The 26,093-nt window shown below is 36.2% G+C and overlaps 1 protein-coding gene across 6 annotated transcripts in view; it reads left to right on the top strand.

Annotated features, from left to right (window-relative positions):
- The first annotated feature begins 4,701 nt into the window (after positions 1-4,701).
- ARNT (aryl hydrocarbon receptor nuclear translocator) overlaps positions 4,702-26,093 on the top strand; it is a 49,346-nt gene continuing 27,954 nt past the window's right edge. For 3 of the 6 annotated variants that reach the window (XM_036234932.1, XM_016122709.2, XM_016122714.2), the window contains exons 1-4: positions 4,842-4,871; positions 19,942-20,053; positions 22,707-22,751; positions 24,722-24,766. In XM_036234932.1, the coding sequence (XP_036090825.1) occupies positions 4,847-4,871; positions 19,942-20,053; positions 22,707-22,751; positions 24,722-24,766 (227 nt within the window). In that variant the 5' untranslated portion in view covers positions 4,842-4,846. Of the gene's footprint in view, positions 4,872-6,096; positions 6,172-19,941; positions 20,054-22,706; positions 22,752-24,721; positions 24,767-26,093 lie in introns of all 6 variants that reach the window. The other 3 variants (XM_016122711.2, XM_016122713.2, XM_016122708.2) reach the window with 3 other exon arrangements.

The raw sequence follows: 26,093 nt of genomic DNA on the forward strand, positions 1-26,093 counted from the left end.
TTAACAGAATATCTTGGACATCTTTCCATTTTAACACAAGTCGATCCACTTTATTTTTTTAAATGGCTGCTGGATCCTCAGGCACCCTATTGCATTGAAAATGGTCCATTTTCCCCATTAGTAGGCATTTGGGTTGTTTCAAATTTTTTATTATTATATCAATATTACAATGGGTATTCTTGAATATATTTCTCTGGGTACTTGTAGAAATATTTTTGTGGGGTAAATTCTTCAAAATATTAAAAACATAAATGCTGGGTTGTACTATATGAACATTTAGAATTTTAGTAGGTATTATCAAATTATATGCTAAAACGGTAACAAAAGTTTACAGGACCTTCAAATAGGTATGAAAGTGCCAATTTTTTTTTTTTACAGTATCACCAATATAGGTTACTTTCAATTTCTCAAATATTCATCCAGCTAATAGGAAAAAAATACTACCTTAGATTTTAAGAACTTGCATTTCCCTAATTACAGTGGTATATTTGAGTTCTGTTGTTTGTACATCTTTTGAAGATTTTCTGTACCTCTCCTTTCCATCCTTTGATTGGGCTACTCATCTCTTACTCCCTCACTTGAATCGACTCTTTATCAGCATCAGCTTTCAGAATTCAACCTCTCTTCTCAGTCCAATACCCTTCTTCCTGCTTCTTGTTTCTCTGACCAGTCTCATACCCTCCTACCCACTTTTAAACTGTGCTGCTTCTGCAGCTCTAGAATCTTCCATCTCCAAGGTACTGATCTAATTTGCCAATCGGTTCTCCAATTCTGGGTAAACTGCTCTGTTCATACTCTTTCCTCAGGCTTCCGAATGAGTATTGGCAGAGAAAGGAATAACAATGCTGTACAGTTTCATGAAAATTCACACCCTCTCACTCTGGGTTCTCAGAGCATCTGACGGCCATTTTATTCACACCTTTTTATTCATATGCTTCCCATCCAATTGCCTACACTCAACACCATTTCTACCTCCTATCTTCAGTGGAAGTTTCCACCTATCATTTCTCTTTGGGAATCAAAGCTATTGCACAAGAGTCGTCAGCTTCTCTTCTTCCACTTCAAAATGCCTGCGCTTTTCCAGCAAAGGGGGGGGGGGGCTTGGTTTGCCTGAGAGTAACACTTCCACATTGAGCCCTAACCTGTCTCCCTGTCTTCCCTAGGACCAATCTTTCTTCTTTTCCTGGGCACATGTATTTTCTTGCATTTTTAATTTGCCTCATTCTACAAGCTCAGTCTATAGACACATATATATATTTTTTTATTCCCACCCTACCGCAGCTTCCATCTGATTACCTTCCCTTCACTGCCACGTGTGCTAACGACCTGTTTCTGTTTACTCACTTTTTATTTACGTCTCGCCCAGTGGAGCGGTGGTGCCATTCCCTCTACACTCCTTAGATTTGCTCACCCTCTTCTTGAAGCATATGGTGCTGTTGCCCAAACGCTTTTATCTTGAAACTCCTTTGGCTTCCGCAGCCCTTCTCTTTCCAGGTTGCCTCTTCCTCCTTCCGTAATCTGGAACGGGTATTTTTTTGAGACATTCTTTGTGCACCTTTTTCTTATTTCTATTAACTTTGGTGCCGTCATTCTCTGCAATCAAGAGCCTCTTGCAGTTGATGTACAAGTTTAGGTCTAGGTCCTAACCTCTCCTGTGGGCAGAGGCCCTGACGTTTCATATGCTCAATAAGTATTTTTACCTGGCCGTCCCACCAAACAATCCATTGATCGAACTTCAACTGAACAAATCTGAACTTCCAGTTAGCACCTGTCTGTTATTGATATCATCCAAAAGCCTCCTTTGACATCCCAGCTTCCTTTCATTCTACATGGAATTACACAGCAGGCCTTGTTCATTACTCTGTCACAATATTATTCATGGCAATGGATGCCTTTTCAGTTTCATTGACCTATGTCAAGTCCTTGAAATTTCTCCTCTGGATTTCTGCACAACTGTTTACCCAAGCGGATTTCTGGCTTCCAGTCTCTTACCTCCCCAAAATAACATGGATCAGTGTTCCTTTAAATTTTAACTGTCAGGAGTAAGACTTTCAGATTAAAAAAAAATAATAATAAGTAATTTTTTTTTAGTATTAATATGTCCTATGTAATATTTGGAACATACTTATACAAAAAATGTATTTGTTGTTTATCTGAAGGTCAGACCAACTGGCCAACCTGTTTTTTTATTTGCTAAATCTGGCAACTCTATGTGGAGACATTTAAAACTGGAGCATCTGCAACCTACCATTTAAGTAACAGTTTAAAAATCATAGTAGTAACAGTAACTGTTTAATATTGGTGAACTGGAAACATGGGCACTAGGTCCGTCTTCACAATTGACTTCCTAATTTGTATTTCTACTAAAATTAGAAAATCTGAATTTACAAAGGGTTTGTCAGATATCACAGTGAGTGTTTTGATAGCTACTAGATAATTCTGAATACAGTAGTCCGCCCTTATCTACGGAGGTACATTCCAAGACCACCAGTGGATGCTTAAAATTGCAGATAGTACCAAATTCTCTCTCTATATATATATTTTTTCCCATATTACATACCCATGATCAAATTTTATTTCTCTCAAAGATTATGCTTACTGGCTGCTTTCTTACTATATTTATAATTTGTACTAACTTGTTTTATGTTGAATCAAAATCATTAGAAATACCGTTTCACTACCAACTGTTCTCTGAATAAAACAGGAAGTGGACTGACATTTTATTTATTGTAGGAATAATGTCCTTTCTGTACCCCAAAGTTACAACTCCATCAGTTTTGATCCCAAGACATCTTTTTCACATTTTCTCATACCTCACAACATAATTCTTTTTTAAATGAAATTTTTCTAAGTGATATGTCTTCTTTTGTAACTTGAATTTTAAGTAATAAACCAACTAGGAAGTTTCTGGGCATTTTTCTTTATGTACCGCATATTTGCTGTGAAGTGATCCACAGAGCATATACCAACAGTGTCCACTTGTAAGGTAAACATCCGTTAGCAAGTACATGGCTGATAATGCCCTTTCGTGTTGCATACTATGTTTATTTCTGTGTGATATTTAATTAGGGATTTTTGCTGAAAGCTTGTTATGCTTCCTCTTAGCAAAACATTTGCTGTTAACTTTGTAGCTGGTTGTACGATCATCTCTGAAACAAAATTACTTTCAACAACTTTTTAAAATGAGGGATATAACTTGGATCTTTTTTCAGCCATAAATTCATCCATGTCATATTGGAAAACATCATTGCGCATTTACTCTAGAAAAATCCATTTTATTTGGCAGCAAGGTTATCACTTGTGGTTCAAAAATGACTTGAAAACTTTGATGTCTTTCCGAGTAACTGTTTGACAAAATTTCCTAACAGTCAAAGTGTAGCCAGCAAAGGACAAATAGATTGCTGGCCCAATAAAAAACAATTTTTAGATACTCATAGTTGTACTTACAAGTCTCATTTTTATTTTTGTTGTCTAGATGAATTTACCAGATTTAAAGGCACATAATAACTCACATTCTAGATCAGCACTGCTAGCTACCTTTATTACATAACTTTGTGAAGTACTTGTTACTTTTTCCCCTACTTATGTTTCAATGTAACTTCTTTTGAGTGGATGACTTCTCTTTCTAGTGAATTGGAAATGCAACACAACAAAATAGCAACAAAGATTTCATTTTAACAAATGTAAACAATAATATACAAATCATGTAAAAATACCCTTGAGATAACTGTACTAAATGAATCAATGTAATCGTTGATACATTGATTCACCTATAAGAATGCAAACACGCGCAATAGCATAATGGAGTTTCTGTTAAAATTCTAATTAAACTATACTAAACCATTTGCGACAAATATGTGAGAAGGTAGCACCGTGTACTACTAAAGCAGGGGATGATGGGTGGAACGTGTTCTCAGAGTCAGTGCCTTTGGTTTGTCTCCCACACCACGACTCACTAGCTGGTGTCCCTTTCTTAACCTCTTTGCTTCTGTTTCTTTAGCTACAAAATGGAAATACAGTAACAGAATCGACCTCGAAATGTTGTTGTGAGGATTTAATGAGTAAATACATATAGTTTAGACATTGTCTGGCCCGAAGTGCTCCAGGCTTCCTATTGGAAATTAAAACTCCGTCCCTAACTTTGACCACAGGAATTTACCCTACTCTTAATCAAAATACCGTCTTTATACATTGCCTCCTGTTTTTGGCTGTCGGTATCTCCCTTACTAGAGCCTAAGCGCCCAGATCCTCTTGTACTACTAGGTTCATAGCAGACATTCAAAAATTAGTTGTCGAACTTTTTCCACCAGGGGCAAAGATCCTTAGAAGAGGAAAAACTATAGAAAGGATCACGAATCACCATGTGAAGTTTAAGCCTTAGAGCATCTAAAGAGGATTCATAAAACCATTCGTCTGCAAAGTTGCCAACCAGGCAAACCCACCAAACGAATTTTTTCCGTAAAATTGTTTTTCACCGACGTCACTCATCGCTGACCTCTGACGTCCAGGAGGTGGGATTAGGGAGACAGCTGTCTTCTTTCTCGCCCTCCCTCCTCCACTGGACCGGCCGGCTCAGTGGCTGGCCGACTTGGCGCTCCCATTGGTCAGTTTCCCCGAGGAGCGGGGCTGACTCCGCCCCCGTGGGCGGGGCCGGGCCCCGTAGGGTCTGGGGACGGTGGGGGTTGCTGCGGCCGCCATCTTGGATTCCGCGGTAGCGGTGGCGGTGGTAGGGCGCCGAGTCCGGGGAGTGGCTCTCCCCTTCCCCCTCCTCCCCGCTCCCCCCGGGTTCGGTGGCGGCGGCTCCTCCCACTGGGGGGGTGGTGCGACGGCGGTGGCACCTACGGCCATGGCGGCAACCACTGCTAACCCCGGTGAGGAGACGGAGGACTGGGACGCCACTGAAGGAGGAGGGGCTGAAGGGGTGGGCAGCTGAGGGGACCCAGGGCTGAGGGGCCGCAGTTGGGGGCTGAGGGCGCTGGGACGCGCGGACGACGGGGAGGCGGTGGGGGAGGGGAGTGACCGGGGGAGGGGCCCAACGCTGGGGACTTGGGGAGCCCCGAGGTGGAGGGAGGGAGCGGGCGGGTGGGAGCTGGGCGCTAAAACGGGGTTCCTTGGGAGTTCTCACGGAGCCGCTGCCCGCTGGGGGCCGGCGGGCCCCCGGTGCGCGGTGCGGTCCTCTTTCAACCCTCTGCCCACGGGAGCTGCTTGATGGCGAGTGAGCTGTGGGCAGAGCGGCTCGGCTTGCTTTACAAGTAGTTTGGATTCATCGTCACTGGACCACGTTGCTGTTAAGTTGCGGTGGTACTTCCAAATGTCGAAAGTTTTAGATTTTACTGAAAAAAAAAAAAACCCACTTTGAATGTATTCTCACAGTTTCTTTAGGCTGTACCTCTCTATCCCCCTGGGCTAGTCTTTGAAACTTGCGTTGACGTATTATGAGATGCCTCTGGTGTCTTTATCTTTATCTGCTGAGGGCAGAGATTTGTTAAATGCTTGAGGTTCAGGACAGATCTTGCCAATAGCAAGCAAGATCCAGAACGCCAAGTTTGAATACTGTCGAGGCATTTCCCATTCCGTAAGAAATGTTCAGTTCCGTGCCATTTTTAAATGAACGTCTTTTCAAAAGGGTATTAAAAAAATCTAGCCAGTTGCATCTAAGAGATGGAGTAATTCCACTATATTACGGTTATTTCTCCCTAGGAAATATTTCATTTTAGGGGTCCTAGTTTGCTTTGCTGACCTTGGCCATTCTTCTGCAAAATAAAATCCCTTCCTAGAAACCATCTTTGATAACTTAAAAAAAAAAAAAAAAGCAAGAGGTGGGAGTGAATTTCTTGAAAATACAGCGGTGCTGTTCCTTCGTTAAAATTTAAATTGGATTTTTTTTGTGTGTCTCTGAAAGTCAGTACTATTTTGCAATAACCAGGTTTTCCTGTTACAGTTGAATCACTGTGAAATTACTGTGTTTTCCTACCATGTTTCTGGGAACGGCTATTTAAAGAAGTTAATTTGTCACATGTCAATATCATTTTTTAAATCTTTTAAATTTTTGTAGAGGAAAAGGAGATAAAGTTAATGGCTAAAATTCCATTGTAGGAAGTGCCGTGTGATGGTGTCAAATTGGAAAGATGCTATTGTAGCCCTGAAGTAAAATAGCCTGTTACATAGAGAGTAAGTAAACAAGATTTTAAACTGATAACACATTGCAGAATACCCCTTGTCAAGTTACAGAGCATTTCTTTTATTAAGGGGTGGCCCGGGTAAACAAGTTAATAATGCATAAGTCTGAAGCTTTTTCCAGCAGTGTGGGTGGGGTTGCTTTATTGTGTTTTGTTTTTTAAACAATAATAACCACAATGACAATCTCTTGACCACATTTTCATTAGCTGATAAGTATCAGCTTAAATCTGTAAACAGAAAATAGCATATATTTGTGCAGAATCCTTGCTAATAAAATAGTTCATTTTGTTGATTGCCCTTTGGCAGCCTGCTTCTTCACTTTTTAGATTTCTTTTTTGATGTTGAAAAATTCTTCCATCTCTTCCAAGTTATCGATCACATGTTCAACAGAATAGAATTAAATTAGAAGATGTATTTTCTTCATTTCTCCCTTTATATCAAAAGAAAGATTACAGATGTGGACTTTTAGTAGCCTTTTGCATTTTGGGAAATGAGGATATGAATGAAGGGACATAAAGGTAGAAATGGACTGTGCTCAATAAAAAGAAGGTTAAGTGATTTTTGGGTCAGAATTCTTTGCTGTATGGTCAGACCTTTCCTTAGAGCCATTTCAGGCACTAGAGACCTCATACCTATTTTTACTTTGTTTTTCTTATTTTTTTTTGTGGGTGGTTAAGTTTCCCTACAGTTTATGTTCTATCTTTACATATGTTTGCAAATGGTTTTTGTAATAATTATTTAACTCTTTAAGCTTCATATGTTAATTCGTAGTGTTAACAAGATGCTTGATTATTTTAATTGTACATAGAGTATGATTTAGAGACTGTTGGTGGCCCTTTATTATCTTGCAGGGGACCTGGTCCCTTTGTATTTTCACTATGTCTTAACGTGATGCTGGATCAAAAAAAGATTAAGATATGGTTTATACTCTAAGTTATATTGAAGTAAGAGCTCTAATGTGATAATGGCTTTTTTCCTGCATGAATTGATAATTCTTCATATTCTATTACTTTTCACTGATTCTGCAAATAAGTCAGTGGATAGGTGGTCCGTGAAGTCTTGGGTCATATCTTTCTTACCAGTGGAATACTAACAGTTTTGAGGAACGCTTTTTAAATTGCATGTGTAATTCGTAATGCATTGGCTAAGGAGCTGGGAAGGAAGAGATTAGGTATTTGATTTACAATTCAGTATTCAAACCAGAGAACCGGGAATGAGTGTGTGGGAATGTAGGTTTTTCCTTCCTTCATTCTGGTATCCTCATTAGTAGAGACCTCTTTTTGTGCGATTAGGTGCCATTTATTGTGGATGGAGGATATGATGGAAGGCAAATGAAGCAACACTGGGTTTGTAATGCAGACATTTAGGAAAAAATTTTTTTGTATAATTTTTACCTATGTAAATTATCGTTTTAAAAGCATTAATTAATAAAATTCTTACCTGTTACCTTTATTTCCCTTTTTCAGATACAGGGAAATAGGAATTTATGTAGCATAAAATTAAGATGCAAAGATAGTTTTAAAATTCTTTCCCATTGTAAAAACCTTTTTAAAAAGTGTTTCTATTTTACTAATTCAGCAATTGAAATAAAATTAACGTTTTTGAAAAAGAACCTTAATCTACATGATTTTTATGCTGTTATTAAATTTGTGGTACCAACTTAAATCTTCCCTGTTTTCTTAGAAATTAAGAATTAGATACTTCTGCTTTCTTGGAAAGCTAGTTTAATAGGTTGGTTTATGACCGTTTTGTCAAGGTTTTTTTGTAGTTCTCTCCTATGAATGATGACTTTCTTCTAAGGCAATAGCAACAGGGATTTCCACAGTGCCAAGTGGTAGTTGAATTTCAAAAACTAAATTGCAACACTCAAAGACACTAGACCCTTTATTCTTGATTTTTCTGAGGCCATGACATCTTGGGGTATTTAATTTCAAAACTAGTAAAATTAGAATTAAGTTTCTTTCTTATGTTTGTATCTATTTAAAAGACATCTCTAGTTGAATAATCTTTAATGTACTGTTTGTATATATACTCACCAGTATTTCCTTCTTAACTTTTCTGTATCTTTCATGACTTTCATAGTTTTTCCAGTTCTTCAGGCTAAGCAACTAGAAGTGTTTAGATTTTTTAAATGTATTTATCTGATTATTACATCCTTTCTTGACTAAAATATATGTTTTGAAACATATAAAGATATTAAAACAGAACATTTTAAACCATGTAAAATATATATTTAAAAAAGATGTTTAAACACGTTTAAAGTTATTTTTAAAAATAATTTTACTTTTCAATTCCAATTGACATACAATATTAGTATCAGGTGTACAATGTGGTGATTAGACATTTATATAACTTATGAAATGGTCACCGCCCCCCCAAATCTAATATCCATCTGACACCATACATAGTTATTATAATATTATTGACTATAATCCTTATATTATACTTTACATCCCCATGACTGTTTTATAACTACAGATTTGTACTTCTTAATCCTTCCTCTTTTTCACTCATCCCCCTAATCTCTCTCCTATCCGGCAACCTTCAAAATGTTCCCTGTATCTATGCATTTGTTTCTGTTTAGTTAGTTTACACATGTAAGTGAAGTCATACGGCATTTGTCTTTCTCTGTCTGACTTATTCCACTCAGCACAATACCCTCTAGGTCCATCCTAGAGGTAAGATTTCATTCCTTTTTTGTGGCTGAGTAATATTCCATTGTTCTATGTACCACCTCTTTATCCATTTATTCATTGGTAGACATCCAGGTTACCTTCATACTTTGGCTACTGTAAATAGTGTAACAATGAACATATGGATTCATGTGTCCCTTTGAAGTAGTGTTTTGGGTTTCTTTGGATAAATATCCAGAAGTGGCATTACTGGGTCCTTCTTTGTCTCTTGTTATAGCCTTTATTTTAAAGCCTATTTTGTCTGGTATAAGTATTGCTATCTCATCTTCTTTGTTTCCATTTTCATGAAATATCTTTTTCCATCCCTTTATTTTCAGTCTGTCTTTAGATCTGAAGTGTAGCATGTGAAGGGTCTTGTTTTCTTATGTATTCATCCACTCTTTTGATTGGAGCATTTAATCCATTTACATTTAAAGTAATTTTTGATAGATATGTAGCTATTGCCATTTTATTATTAATATTTTTTATTTTTTTTCCCTTAAATCTCTCATTTCTTATAATACTGGTTTGGTGGTGAACAACTCCTCTAGCTTTTTCTTGTCTGAGAAGCTTTCTATCTGTACTTTGATTCTAAATGGTAGCTTTACTGGGTAATCTTGGTTTAGGTTCTTGCTTTTCATCACTTTGAATATGTCTTGCCAGTCCCTTCTGGCCTGCAAAATCTGTGCTGGGAAATCAACCGACAATCTTATGGGAGCTCCCTTGTAGGTAAGTAACTAGGTGCTTTTCTCTTGCCGCTTTTAAGATTCTCTCTTTGTCTTTAACCTTTGGCATTTTAATAATGGTGATGAACCTCTTTGGGTTCATCTTGTTTGGTACTCTTTGCATTTCCTGGACTTGTAGTTCGATTTCCTTAGCTAGTTTAGGGAAACTTTCTGTCATTTCTTCAAATAGGTTTTCAGTTCCTTGTTTTCTCTTCTTTGGTATTCCTTTGATGCGAATATTGGTATACTTGATGATGTTTAAAGTTATTTCCATCAAAATTATCTATGTACATATTTAATGACCTACATTTACATGATTTGTTACAAAAACAGCAGTCCTCTACTCCCTTCTCTCAGTCCCTTCTTTCCAGTGACAACCATTTTTATATCTTTTAACCAGACTTTTTGTTTAAATAAAATGTTCCAAAGTTAAAGACATGAGTTTTCAAATTGAAGGGACCAGACCAGTGAATGAAAACACAGCCACATCAAGGCACATTATAATGAGATTTCAGCATTGGATTCAAAGAGTATCCTAAGCTGCAGAGAGAACTGACCAAAAAAAATCAGTCAGTTCAAAAGAATCAGGAATCAGATTTGTCTTGCTTCTCAGTAGTCACACTGGAAGGTAGAAGATAATGAAGCAATACCTTAACATTCTGAGGCAAAATAATTTCCAACTTGGAATTCCATACCTAGGCAAACTATCAGGCAGAGTAGAGGAAAGATATTTTTATATCTCCAAGGTCTCCCTTACACTCTTTCTTGGGAACTTACTAAAGGATGTGCTTCATCAGTAAGAGAGAGTAAACCAAGAAAGAAGAAATATGGAATACAGGAAAGAGGCAGTCCAGTAGGAGAAAAGTGAAGCACCCATTTTGCATACATTCTTGTTAGTTTTGTGTATAATACCCTCACTTTCAGCTTTGCCTGGTACTTTCTAGACTGGAGGATCTCTGGTTTACATGCTCCAGAGAATTAACCAGTCTTTCAATAGGATGGAGGAGGGGCAGTTTCTCTGCTAGAAGGAAGCAGGGAGAGGATCTGGGAATCTGACCACCACTTAAACAGATGTTGAACCAATCCTTTTTATTTTAGCTTTCATACATTCCCCCCACCCCCACACACACTTGGAATCACGAGTTCTTGAGACTTTGTGGGATTCTATCATGGAAATTGGGTTGGTTTTCTGCTTTTTTCCTTGCTGGCTTAGGGTTCAGTTATCGTGGGTCTACCCAAGGCCATGTTCCCAGTTTCCAAAAATTTGTTGCTCTTTTCTTCCTCCCATTTTCCCCATCCATGTGGTTTTATATCTGTATAAAATTTTTTTGGGGGGAAGAGTAAAAAGATGTATATGCTTAATCCACTATCCTTATTCAGAAGTTGCTGTGTATAGGCCTGTTTTCCTTCAGTTCTTCACGGCTATTTTTATCCTCCCTTTAGGATTTGCTCATGTCCTTTTGTCTGTGTGGAATGCCTCCTTTATGCTTTTTGAATCCCAGTTTGACCTACCTTTTTGAAACTTCCCGACTGGCTGGCTGCCTGCCTACCTTGTTTCCTTCAGTTTTTCCTTCCTATTGGGTACCTTCTTCTGTGCTTGGGACTATGCCAGACCTTAATTTAAATCGTCTCAGGGCCATCTATTTTTCTGTAAATTCTTCTAACTCTTAGGTCCTATATAAACCTATTACTAAAAATATGAGCTTTATTTTTTATGGAGAAATTTTGCTTTTTCTTTGGAAAGTTACATATATTCAGTATATAAAATTTACAGAATGGAATAGAAAAAGTTAATAGTAATAACAAAATTATACTCAATCTTAGTAATAACAGAGAAGTACACATTAAATCAACAGTGGTAATCATTTTATACCTAGAAAATTAGTAAAAATTTGAAGGATTGCCAAAACTCAGTGCTGGTGGAGGCAGTCCAATAGGATGAACTTTCTCCTATTGGACTGTCTTTCCTGTATTCCATTTTGATAACGTTGATGAAGCTCTTAATTGTATAACCTTCTTGGACGGTAATACTCTCTTAGACCCAGCCAGTCATTTTTAGAATTTTATTAGTGTAGAAATGCTGCTGGCACCTGTGCATAAATCTACACAAGGATATTCATTGAAACATTTATGTTAGTAATAATTTGAATTTCTTAAATATTTACATTTGTATTTTGAAGTACTGTATAATTATTAAGAATATGCTAACTATCGACATGGTACATCTGAGAAATATTATGACGTGGAAAAAACAAAATGCTCAGAAGAAATAAGAAATATGATCCCCCATTTTAATGTAAAAATTACCAAAAACTCTATAATGTATACAGAAAAAGGTTGGAAAAGGATTCATATTAGAATGTTAACAGTAGTTATCCATAGAGGGAAAATGGGATTGGGGTGTGTGTGTGGAGGATTTTACTTTTGTTTATATTGTTTTGAATATTTTTATTCTGTATTGTTTGAATACTTTTAAAGACTTTACATTTGATTATCTGTATATCTATATTGTGTTTTAATATATTTTGTAATGAAAAAATTAATGGCAAAATCATTTAACATTTTGGTGTTTGGTATATTTTTTAAAAGTTACTATTTAAGGAGTGCTTATAATGTGTCAGGCACTATGCTAAACACTCTTCACACGTAGCATCTAATTTAATCTTCCCAAAAGGTAGGTACTGTTATTACATTGTACAGATAAACTCAGGGAGATCAAGTAATTTGCCCAAGGTCATACAAGTGTTGAGTGGTATAACCTAAGATTGGAATCCAGATTTATCTAATTTTGGAGTTTAAACTGTTTTTGCTCAGATTTTCAACGTCTGCCACACACATAGGCATACACACATACATTTTCTTTTTAGTAATTGGGATCATACATTTTCTGGTTATAAATGTAATATATGCTTAATGTAGTATGGATATCTATGAAAATGTAGAAGTCTCAAAATGCCACCTCAAAGATAACTACTGTTAATAGTGTATTGTATAACATTTGCTCACTCCATTCTAGCCATTATGTCATCCATACTATTTCTAGACTTAACAAGTGTGCTCTCATGTCTGGGCCTTTTCAGTCTTTCTAGAATGCATTTCCCCCAAATACTTGCATGGTTAATTCCCTTGCCTCCTTCTGATCTTTCCTTGAACATCACTTTTTCAGTGAGGTCTTCCCTCACTATCTAAAATTGCTACCCTTCTACCTGTGAACCTTTATATGCTTTGGCTTTAACTTCTCGTTTATTTTTCTTCACATTTATTACTATATAACATTATTAGGTTGAATCGTATGAAATTGCCAATATTTATTTAATTTTTACCTATAGAAGTCAGTTTCATATTGTCGACCCAATTTAGATTTTAATTATTTCTTATTTATCTCTCCCACTAACATATAAAATTCATAAGGGTTAAGATTTGCTTTATTTCTAGGGCCTTCAACAGTACTTGGCATATAATCGGCACACAATAAATACTAAATGAGTTCTAGGCTTCTGTTAAGCATTTGAACTTTAAAAGGATTATATTATATATACTTATTTTTCCATAATCTCATATGGTAGTTAAATTTCCAATTCAATGATAAAGATCCACCTCAGATATTTTTTTGTCTTAAAATTTTTTATGGCGAAATACATATAACACAAAAATTGCCAGTTCAGCAATTTTTAAGTGTACAGTGCATTGGTAGAGTATATTCACATTGTTGTGTAGCATCCACCTCCAGAATTTTTTTCATTTACAAAACAAATTTCCTACCCATAAAACAATAACTTCCCCTTTCCTCCATCCCTCCAGCCCCTGGCAACCACCATTCTATGCTCTTACCTTCATAGAATATCTATTCATTTGTGACTGGGTTATTTAACATAGCATAATATCTTACAGGATCATCTGCATTGTAGCATGTTGCAGAATCTTCTGCCTTTTATTTATTTATTTTTTATTTTTTATGGCTACAGCACCTGGTCCTCCTAGGTGGTCTTCCATCCAAGTACTAGCCAGGCCTGACCCTGCTTAGCTTCTGAGATCAGATGGGATTGGGTTTGCACAGAGTAGCAAGGTGTTACGTGCCATACTTTTTTATCCATTCATCTCAATAGACACTTGGATTGTTTCCTGCTTGGCTATTGTGAATAATGTCGCTATGAACATGGGTGTTGTACAGTATCTCTTTGAGACCCTGTTTTCAGTTCTTTTGTGTATATACCCAACAGTGGAATCCTGGGTCATAGAGTAATTCTGTTTTAAATTTTTTGAGGACTCTCCATACTGTTTTCCAAGTGGCTGGCACCATTTTACGTTCCCACCAACAGTGCACAAGCATTCCAGCCTCCGTGGGCCATGGCAGTGGGTTCCGCGTGGAGCCCAGTGCGCCCAGGCCTCCGCTCTGCGCTTCTCCGCAGCTGCCGGGCGACGGCGTCCGGTTCCACTGTGAGTGCTCCCTGTGTCACTCCTGTTCCCCTCAGGCATGTTTTCACTGACTTTTATATTATTTCTCCAATTTCAGAAAAGGTAGTTACACGTAAGAGTAGCTTTTCTGTAAATCTGGGAGACTATATTGACTGACTAAAATATGTTATTATCCTTCTGTAATTTCTGTTCTGATTTTAATAGAGGGTACATGAGTTTAGCGCACTAAGAATACTCCTTAACTATGCTACCCTAACCTCACACTAAGTTCCTCTTCCATTTAAAAGGAGCTAATTTTAGCAAATCAAACCCAGAGTATATTGAGTGTCATATATCATTATTGCATTAGTTTCTCAGGCCTGCTGTGACAAATTACCACCAACTGGAGGGCTTACAACAAAAGAAATTTATTCTCCCACGGTTTTGGAGGCTCAAATCCGAAATGAAGATGTTGGCAGGTTTGCTTCTTTCTCGAGGCTCCGAGGGAGAAACCTCACCGTATTTTCCAGCAGATGGGCACATCACTCCCATCTCTGTCTCTGTATCCAAATGTCCCTCTCTTTGCTGTTATAAAGACAGCAGTCATTGTATTTAGAGCCCACCCTAATCCAGTGTGACCTCAATTATATCTTCAGAGACCCCCATTTCCAAATAAAGTCACATTCTGAAGTTCTGTCTGGACATGCATTTTTACACTATTCAGCTCATGACAATTATTGAATTTTTGTGTAAACATATTTCTGAGATTAAATAGCCACACGTAGTGCTGGGTTATGTATCAGTTAGGTGTTTAAAGACACTTCTATTTTCTGGAGTGGCTGTGTGTACTGTAACATTCTTACCAGCAATATATGTCATCTACTTTCTCAGTATCATTTCCTGCATTTGGTATTTTTATTATTTTTCATTTTAGTTATTCTGATAGGTATGTAGTGCATCTCTTGTGGTTTTAATTTGCATTTCCCTCATGGCTAATGATGTTGAACATCTTTTCACGTGCTTGTTTATCATTCGTTTACCTTCTTTGGTGAACGTCTCCATCCCTTTTGCCCACTCTTTTTAAAATTTATTTTCTTTATTTTTCTGTTTTAAAGTTCATTGGTGTTTGTTCTTTATTATTTCCTTTCTTTTGCTTGCTTTGGGTTTATTTTCTTTTTCTGGGTTCTTGAAGTGGAAGCTTAGATGATCAATTTGACTTTTCCTCCCTTCCAGTGTAAGAATTTTAGTGCTATAAAATTTCCTCTGAGTCTAAGTTTTACTGTGTTTCACAAATTTTGCTAACTTGTATTTTCCTTTACATTTTAGTTCAATGTGTTTTTATTCCCTTTCATACTCCCTCTTCGATTCATTGATTATTTAGAAGTGTGTTGTTTATAGGGTTCAAGTATATGGAGATTTTCCTTTTATCTTTGTGTTACTAATGTTTAGTGTGATTTTATTGTGGTTGGGGAATTCAATTTATGATTTCAGTTCTTCCAAATTTGTTGAGGTTTATTTATGGCTTAGGATATGGTCTATCTTGGTATATATTCTGGGGACACTTTGAAAGAATGTGTATTTGTTGTTGGGTAGAGTGTTTTTATAAGTGTTAATTAGACCCTCTTGGTTGATGGTGGTGTTGAGACCTGTATCTTCGCTGATTTTTTCTCTAATTGTTCTGTCAATTTTTGAGAGGGGTGTTGAAATCTCCAACTATAATTATTTTCTTCTTTCTGTTGTTAGGTTTTGTTTATTGTATTTTGCAGCTCTTTTGTTTGGTGTATATACACCAGGGGTTGTCTTGGTGAACGAAGTCGTTATCACAGAATGTCCTGCTCTGTCTCTGGAGTTTATCTGATTATTATTAATGTAGCCACTCTTGCTTTCCTTTGACTAATGTTTACATGATATCTTTTTCCATGCTTGCACTTTCAGCCAGCCTCTATTTTTATATTTGAAGCAAGTTTCTTGTAGACAGCATATAGTTGGGTTGTTTTTTAATTTGCCTGTCTGTTGTGCACTGGTATTTAGACCATAAACATTTAATAAATCGTTGGTATGTTTAGCGCTTAACTCTGCCATTTTATTTTTCGTTTTCTGTTTGTTTGGTTTTTGTTTCTTGCCTTCCTGTAGATAATTTCAGCATTCTTAGAATTCCATTTTGATTGATCTATAATGTTTGTTAGTGTATCTCCTTAGATAGCTTTTCTTGTCATTGCTATAGTGGGCATTATGTTATATACACATAACTTGGCCCAGTCTATGGGTGTTTTCATTTTACCAGTTTGAGTACAGTGTTGAAATCTTACTCTCTTTACATCCTTTTATCCTCCCCACTTGTAATTTAATTGTCTTAAGTATTTCCTCTATATACATTTTGAGAACGTATATAGCATTATAAGTTTTGCTTCAACCATCAAACATAATTTAGGAAACTCAAAAGGAGAAGGAAGCCTATTGGTTTTATTCATATTTTTATATACCATGTTCTTTTTTCTTTCTTGATGTTCCATAATTCCTTCTTTTGTAATTTCTTTTCTGTTTAGAGAACTTTGTTCAACCATTCTTTTTAGGGTAGGTCTGATGACAGATTCTTCACGGTTTTCCATTTGATGATGTGTTGATTTCCCCTTCATTCCTAAATAATGTTTTCACTGGGTGTAGTATTCTGGGCTGGTAGTTCTTTTCTTTTAGGACTTAAAAAATTTTATGCCACTTTTTTTTGGCGTCCATGGTTTCTGACAAAAAATCCGTTGTTATTTGAATTGTTGTTGTTCTATAAGTAAGGCGTCGTTTTTCTCTAACTACTTAAAGTTTTCTTTATCTTTAGTTTTTAGAAGTTTAATTGTCATGTGTGTTGGAATGGATTTCTTTAGGTTTATCCTTTTGAGGTTAACTCAACTTCTTGAATCTGTAGGTTAAATCTCTTGCCAAATTTAGGAAATTTCAGATGTTATTTTTCAGCCTTGTCTTCTTTCTCTTCTCTTTCCAGGATGTCAATAACACAAAAATCAGATCCTCTGTTATAGTTACACAGATCCCTGAGGCCCTGTTAATTCTTTTTTCTGTTCATTTTCTTCCCCAGTCTCTTTGCTCTCTGTTCTGATTGGGTGATTTCTAGTCTCATGTCTTCCATCTCAGTGACTGTTTACTTCGTTGTTCAATTCCTCTGTCGAGTCCATCCACTTAACTTTTTACTTCTGTTACTTTCCAGTTTCAGAATTTCTCTTTGATTCTTCTTTATACTCCTATTTCTTTGTTGGGATTATTTCTTTGCTGAGGCTATTTTTTAATTTGTTTCAACTGTGTTAGTAACGATGCTTATCGAAGCATCGTTATCATGGCTGCCTTTTGAATCTTTGTCAGATGATTCTAATATCTATGTCACATTGTTATTGGCATATGTTGGGTGTTTTTTTTTTAATTCCATTTGAGATCTTCCTGGTTCTTGGTATGATAAGTGATATTTTAAAAATTGAAGCCTGGACATTTTTATATTAATGTTATATGTTATTAGATCTTTTTCATACCTGTTTTAGCTGGCTTTCACTGACACCACTTTGGGTGGGGCTTAGTGCTGTCTTGTTATTGCTAGGTGGAGACAGAATTCCAGGTTCCCCACTCAGCCTCTGTTGACATGTGAGGAGGAGGCTGCTTGCTACTGCTGGATGAGATTGGGAGTTATATCTCCTTATGTGGTCTTCACTATTTTGCGGGACAGGTCTGTATTTCTGACCCAAGGAAATGAAAATTCCAAGACCCTACTTAGCCTCTGACACCATGCTTGGAGGGGTTTTGGGGTACCTTGTTAAAACCTCACAAGTATGTATGGTTTGCCTTCCAACTCAGCCTTTGCTGGCAGGGTGTTTGGCTGGGGTAGTAGTTGTTGTCTAAGAATGTTCTGTCTTGGTAAGTGGCCCCTTTTCCTGGTCCTTTGGCTATAGAGAGCAGACTTTTGGTGGAGCTATTTTTTGTCTGTACCCCTTCATGTTGCCTGGTTGTGGACTTTTCCAGTCCCATTCCTGAGGCATAGGAAGCAAAAAAGAAAACCAAAAGGAACTCATCTCCATATCATTCCTCGGGTCCTGTGGTCCCTAGTTGGTCTGCCTTCTCTTCACTTTTCAGAGTATTCTAATATTTGTTTTATATATAATGTCCAGGACTTTTAGATGTACTCAACGGAAGGAAAAAGAACAGTACATTTATTCCATTGTCCCAGAAGCAGACATAAGTATATGACATTTAATAAGAATTAATGGGGAACAGAGGACTTTTCTGTTTGATAATTAAAAGATTTGGTAAAGCTGTTGTGTTTAAAGTGTTTAATATTGACATAGGAGCAGGAAAACATATTAATACAAAATACAAGTGTAGAAAGAGATAATTATCTATGGACACTTAAAGTATAATAAAGGAGTCAGTTCAGATTAGTGAGTAAAGGATGCACTATTTAGCAAATGATGTTAGAATAATTAGCTGTCCATTCAGAAGAAAATAATTGGTGTCCTACTTTATGCTAGGTATGCATAAAGTAATAAATTCTAAATGGATTAAAAATCTGTGAAAAACAGAAGTATAAGAAAATATAGAAATAATCTGGAGATTGGAGAGCTTTCTAAACAAGACAGAAATCCAGGAATTATTTAGGAAAATGTTGATAAATTTGACAACATAAAAATGCAAAATGTATTATTAAAGGCAAATATAGGTAATGAGAACATATTTGTAATACATAATAGACAAAGGACTTAATATCTTTTATTATTTTCTGATGGGTCTTACAGATTCATTAGGAAAAGTCCATATTCAAGATAAAAAATATGAAGAGTCAATTCATTGATTCTAGATGAGAGTATAATGTAAATATAAAAAGAAACAGTGCAAATTAAAACAAATAGTGTACCATTTTTACCTGCCAGATCTGGCAAAATTAAAAAGTTTAATATTAGGTATTTGCATATCCTGTTAGTGGGAGCATAAATTGGAACAGCCTCTTTGGAATGTAATTTAGCAATGTTCATCAAAATTTTAAATGCTTATGTACTTGGACACAGTGAATTTCATCTCTAGGAATCTATCCTAAATAGCAAAAGAAAATTTAAAGGCGTACACATAAATGTTCTTGGAGCATTATTTATAATAGTTTAAATAAAGTAAAAAACTCATAATAGTAAAGTAGTAAATAGAAACAACCTAAATGTTGATCAGTTGGGAAATGGTTGAATGACATGTATGTATACAATTGAAGTCATGAAAAGGAATGGGGTATATATGTCTGTGATTGTGTGTATGTATAGATATCCATGGTATATATTTAAATGACAAAAGCAAATTGCAGATCAAGATTCCATTTTTATTTAAAAAGGTGCCTTTTTTTTTTTTTTTTTTAAGAGAGGCATATATAATCCGAGGGGAAACATAAGAAAACAAGATGAGCTCAACTTTTAGCAGTTGGTTACTTCCGGGGGATGAGAAAGAATAGGAAGGAGAGGGGAGGGGTCGAGGAAGCAGGCAGGAGGGGAGGCATAATGAGGGACTTACAGCTTTACTCTGTATACTTTTTTTTGAGTATTGGAATTTTGGTGGTTTTTATTTTTATTTTTTGTATTTTATTAATAAAGAAGGGAGCTCAGTTACATATATATCTGTTGCTTGAGTGAGATGTATATACCGATTTGTGGGTGTGTGTATTTTAGATCACTATTATGTCACTATTTTAAGCTTATAAAAGTGAATTTTGCAAAATACTGTACTCCTTTTTCCGAACTCCTATGAAAGGAAAAGAACTGAAGTATAGGGAAACCTTTTACCAGTGTAAGAGCTCAAGAAGAACAGTCTGGATACGAGCACTTGTGTTTTCTAGCAAAGTACTTAGATTTTTTATCCATAGCTGAGACTTTCTTCTAGACAACTTGACGATAAGCAAGGACCGTCTTTTTAAAATATGTATTTCCATTTTTCTCTGACAGAAATGACATCAGATGTACCGTCACTGGGTCCAGCCATTGCATCTGGAAACCCTGGGCCTGGGATTCAGGGCGGAGGAGCCATTGTCCAGAGACCTGTGAAGCGGCGGCCGGGGTGAGCGCAGGCGTGTGGCGCTGCGCCTGTCTCTCCTGAGCGCCAGCGGCTTCATTTGGATGCTGAACCCTGTGGCTGTTCCTCTCATTTCAGCTGGCTAATTACTGCGCTGCCCTCAGATAACTGTCTTTAGTCCCTGGATTTTTTTCTTTATTTAGCATTGATGTTTTTATCTAAGTTTCTTATAAATAGTTTTTTTTTTTTTAAACCAAAAATCTCTGCCAAGTAAAGGACAGTGGCTAAGCTAAGCCCAGAGGGTTCATTGTTGCTGAGAAAACTTTGCTGCTTTCATTAAGCTTTGCTTCTGCATTTTCAAAATCTTTTTGGCAGGCTTTTTACTTTTCTGAATTTAGAAAATACTGAACTCTAGACTGTTTCTCCTCTAAGTTATTGATATGTTACTTGATTTGGGGTGCAGAGTCCATTCAGTTCCAGAAGTATTTATGAAATGCCTGATCAGTGTAAGGTATTGTGCTGACTGCTAATAGGAACCAAGAAAAATAAGACATAATCCATGTCTTTAAGTTGCTTGTGTTCTGACAGGGGTCATCATTACATAAATAGAATACAAGATAGAATGTGCCAAGTTTTCTAAGAAAGGAACAAATACAGTGCTGTGTTTCATGGTATGGAAATATCACGGTTGGTAAAGATTGGGAAAGGCTTCGGAAAGGAGGTTGGTTTAGAAAGACCTGGAAGTATAGGTAGTATTTTACCAGGTTTTTGGGTTTTTTTTTTTTTTTGTATTCAATTTTCCTTTTTCTTTTCTTTTTAAGAATTATGTAGCTTGACATGAGATAGCTAGTCTTTAAGTTTTATGCCACCAGTAGTAATGCAAGAGTGATCTCAGGTTCAGAGGGGAGCATGAGTAACATATTAAGACTTGTTATGGCTCCAAGGGCTTTACACATTTTCACTCGTTTCCCGAGGCATAGGGTGAATAGCTTGTTCAAGGTTCTGAACCTGGTAAGTGGAAGAGCTGTGATATGAACCTTGGGAAGTTAGGTTTAGAGTCCATCCACTCTCTTAAACCCAGTGTTGTGGTTATATATAATAGCAAACAGAAGCAATATAAATATCAGAATTAGGAGCTTATAGTATAGTTACAGTATATTTAAAAATGGAATACCGGAAGCCATTAGAAGTGACAAATATGTATCAGTACAGAAAAAATGTTTACATGTATTGAAAGAAGAGGTTGCAGGGTATGTAATCTACCACTCTATCAGAAGAAGTATGTGTAATGTATGTATAGCAAAAAAACTGAAAGGATACTCATCAAATTTCTGGGTGATGGGTTTATGGGAGACATTTTTTTGTTTGTTTTTAATTATTTCCAGATTTCCTGAAGTGAATATATATTGATAATCAGGAAAATGTATTAAAAGAAGCAGTACACATTCTTTTAAAAAGATTGGAAAATACAGAAAGTTAAAAAGAAAAATAAAATAGCAATAATCCTGCCACCCAAAGGCATCTCATCAGTTTTTTTGTGTATTTACTTCTTTATATGTAGAGTTTTTAAAATTATCTATAGTTTTAAATAGCCTTGTCTTTTTGCCTAATCATATATAATAACCTTTTAGAAAATATTGTTACATATTCTAGATATACATAATTTTTAATAGTTACATAAAGGGATGTACTTAATTCCTATTTTGGGACATTTAAGTTGTTTTGCTGTTACATGTAATGTTCAGTAAACATCTTTGTACATAAATTTTTTGAATTGTTAGGGTAGAGTCTCAGAAATGGAGTCATTGGGTAACTAAGTAGAATTTGACAGGTGATCAGGGGCTACAGGGAGGAAGAAGAATGAACACTTTCAGGGTTGATGCTGCGTACATATATAACCCATCTAGAGGCCCATGATACCAGGTTGTCATGCTAGTATAGACGCCAAGAGATCACTAGGTTAAGGTGGCAACGTGAGTAATGTTTTATTTAGTTTAATAGAGTACAGAGATTAATAGGACATCGTTACCTATAATCTTCCTGAATTCCCTGAAATGAAAGTCACCTCGGCTTTCACTGAACATCTATAGCACGTTGATTGTGCTGCTCACATGGCACTTTCCCATTTCCACTTGTCGTATATTTGTATTTGTTAAGGCAAGAGGTCGCCTGAAGGCAAGTCTCTTGTTTTTACCTCATCTAGCGAAGTGTCTTGAACATAGTAGTATTACATGTTTATTAGATGAATGAAGCAAAAAAGGATTAACAACCTTCTGAGGTCTTAAATCGCTCCCTGTATAACATCACCATTTTGAAAGATGTTTCAGAAAGCTGATAACATAGCTTAGACTATAGAAATAAAAAATGGGCCCAAATTATTCATATTCATTTTTTCTCATCCTTTTTGAGTGAATTCCTGCTCCTTTTGTAGAGGCTGTACTGTGATGTAAAACTTTGGCAAAGGCGTGAGCGCTGGCTTAGGAAAATGTAACAGTTGGTACTCTGATTGCCCGATTTCTTTGTCCAGTTTGGTACAGTTAGGAAGCGGAAACATAGCTTTGCTTGACTTCTGTCTGCTTCCTCTTTTCTTTCTTTCTTTTGGGTGGGTGTTCAAGTAGCTCATGGGTTAAGAACTTTTAGTTTCTTAATGTTATGTATTATCAGTAAGCTTATGATATTTATTGTTGGTTTTCCTCAGGTTGGATTTTGATGATGATGGAGAAGGGAATAGTAAATTTTTGAGGTAAGATTTTGAAAAACTTTCTCTAGGTTTTGATATTAAAATTAGTTCACGATCTTTATTTTTCTGATTTGTAATATTTTCATCCTTGGGCCTCAGGAGAGTGCTTCATCCTAAAACTAAGTTTTTGTATTATACCCTATAAAAATTGTAAGCATTCTTTTAATAGCTCCAGAGAAAGAAACTCAAAAGAAAATTTTAGGATTCAGGTTAGTCCAGGATTTATAGCCTGTGAAGCAGCAGTGTAAATCTGCCTCTAATTTAATATCTGGTTTAACTGCAAATTTTGTCAGGCTAACTAACCTATCTCCCAGAAGCACTTCCTGTCAAAAGTTGATAGAACTTTGCTTATTCTGTGGCTTAGAGAAGAGGAGAATTTAAATCATCCAGAGAATAGTGTTTTTAGAGTTAGGTTTTCTTCCCCCAACACATCTTTGTGTTTCTGAAGTAGCAAACGAGATTTGTCAGCTTATTAGGTACAAGTTGTTGGAATGAATGGATTGTGTTTCATTGATCAAAGATTTAAAATGCATTGTTTAAATTATAATTTAAAACTATCTCTTAAAAACTTCACATCAAAGGAAACAGTGAAAAGTTACTTGTAGAATGGGAGAAAATATTTGCAAATTATATAGGTGATAATGGGTTAATATCTAAAACATTTGAAGAACTGCAACTCAATAGCAACAACAACAAAACAATTAAGAATGGGCCAAGGATTTGAATAGACATTACTCCAAAGACGATATACAGATGGCGAACAAACATATGCAAAGATATTCAACATCACTAATCATTAGAGAAATGCAAATTGAAAATACAGTAAGATATCACCTCATTCCCATTAGGGTGGCCACCATTAAAAAAAAAATAATGTAACCTCCATACAGAAAATAGCATGGAGGTTCTTCAAAAAAAAATTACCATATGATTCAGCAGTCCCACTTTTGGTTATTTATCCAAAAGAATTAATGTTGAAGAGATATGTGCGCACTCATGTTCATTGCCCTGTTTTCCACAGTAGCCAGAAGCCACCCATATCATATGTCCATTGACAGATGACTAGGTAACGTGTGTCCATCCACTGAAAGAAAGGAAATCCTGTCACTTGCTACAACGTGAATGAACTTTGAGAACATTATACTAAGTGAAATAAGCCAGTCACAAAAGGGCAAGTATAGTTGACCCTCGAACAACTCAGAGATTAGGGTCAAATTAGTTGAATATTTTATAGCCTGTGCAGTTGAAAATCCGAATATAATTTAAGTCCGCCCCCCGCCCCACCGCCCCCTGCTTACATGGCTTCCTGGCCATGGATGGAAACACAGCTGACCCTCGACCCTGAAATAACACAGGGGCCTGTGCAGTTCAAACATGCTTTGTTTAAGGATCAGCTATACTGTATGATTCTATTTACATGAGGCATCTAAAATAGTCAAAATCAGAAAAACAAAGTATAATCATGGTTGCCAGGACCTGGGGCTGGGGCAGGGGTTGGAATGGGAAGATGGTGGTTCAGTGGGCAGAGTTTCAGTTTTGCAAAATTAAAAAAGTTGTAGAGATCTTTTGTATAATGGTGAGAATATGTTAGTACTACTGAATTGTACATTTAAAAATGGTAAAGATGGTAAATTTTAAGAGTTTTTTGCCATAATTTAAAAAAAAACTAAAACTATCCCTAACCTTAGAATGATGCCAACAGGGCAGTCAGCTGTGCCCTCAGGAGGGCAGCTTTTTTTTTTTTTTTTGAAGTGTCTGAAAAGTAAGGGTAGAGGAGACATCAGAAACTTGAGAAATTGTAGTAATGGGTTTTTTAAGTTCTATAGGATACTGTTATTATCTCTATGGGTTTGTGGTGCTTTTCCATTGCCTTTTTTTCTGTTGGCTGTTTTATCCCTTTCTAGTTTTTATTTCAGAGTGAAATAGATATAACAAGTGTAATGCTTTGAACTAATCATTTTTTCCTCATTCAGGTGTGATGACGATCAGATGTGTAACGATAAGGAGCGGTTTGCCAGGTAATGTCTTAGAGGCTCTTGGTCCATGTTACAGGGTCAGGCAGTTCAAACATACTGAGTTTTAATTTTATTTCTTATTTATTTATTTATATACTTACTTATTTACTTATTTATAATTTTAAGTTACAGTTGACATTCAATATTACATTAGTTTCAGGTGAAGAGCATAGTGGTAAGACATTTATATAACTTAAGAAGTGATTGATCCCTTGATAAGTTAATTTTATTTTATTGAAAGTTAATTTCTCTGTCCAGTCTCTTTCCTGAAAGCTAGAGAACTTAGTATTATAATTACCGTGTATGTTCAGGTGACATGGCTTCAAACTAATGGTTTATTTTACACTGTTTTTTATATATCATAGCCATACAGTGTGCCTTCTGGGTGTCCACAGGAGCACAAGCAATACGGATTTCTTGGTTACATTTATTATTAAATGGGTCTACAAAGTCTGTACAAATAATGGTTTTATTTAAAAAATGACAACAGAGAAACAATTTTTGTGGAGACAAGGTTTGGTTGAAATAAATTTGTTTGAATTACATCAAGATGAAAAATACTTTACTTTTTATTAACCAGTGAATCCTTTTCTCAGATATTGATTTTATTTTTAGAAAGTTTGTTCTGGATATTATCAAATAGTAAATTGTTTTCTTAAAGGTTGAGCTTGCAGCTGCCTCAGAAAAATGAATAATCCAAATTCCAGTGCTTAACTGAGCACTTAGTGTTTATCCATTGCTGATGCTGCCGGTCTAGGGACCATGCTGGAGAACCACGGATGTGGAGGGCTAAGAAATATCAGTCAGAGTAGTTTAAAACTACTGTGAAGCAGTAATATGCCCTCATAGGCTTTGAATGAGAGGATACTATGTAAAACGCGTATGAGATATTTCTACAGTAGCAGTTTGTAGGATTGATAAAGGAGAAGCAGTAAAGTCAGGGGGTCGATAGGAGGCTGTTGAAATAATAAGACAGCTGTAAAATCATGAGGGCCTGGGCTGGAGTGGTGGCGGTAGCAATAGCAAAGGAATGAAGTTAAGAGGTTTTTGAAGGATTTGTTTACTGAAGTATGTGAGACATCAGGGTGTGAGCTATCTCTAAGATGAGAGGTGAAGCATAGATGCTTGGGGAGTAGTTTTAGAAAGTCAAGCCATCAAATAGCAGCGGTGGTGTAGGTTCACTGTCTCTTAACTGAAATTCCAAAAAGCTATGAAAATATGACCCATACTATTTTAATCTTCATTTGTTTTTCTTAATGTGAATATTTATACATTCACATGTTTCATTCAGAAAGAGTAGAGTGGATAAAGGATTTTGTAGTGGATAAAA

Source organism: Rousettus aegyptiacus, unplaced genomic scaffold, assembly GCF_014176215.1.
Source record: "Rousettus aegyptiacus isolate mRouAeg1 unplaced genomic scaffold, mRouAeg1.p scaffold_m13_p_17, whole genome shotgun sequence".
In the NCBI taxonomy this organism is placed as follows: domain Eukaryota; kingdom Metazoa; phylum Chordata; class Mammalia; order Chiroptera; family Pteropodidae; genus Rousettus; species Rousettus aegyptiacus.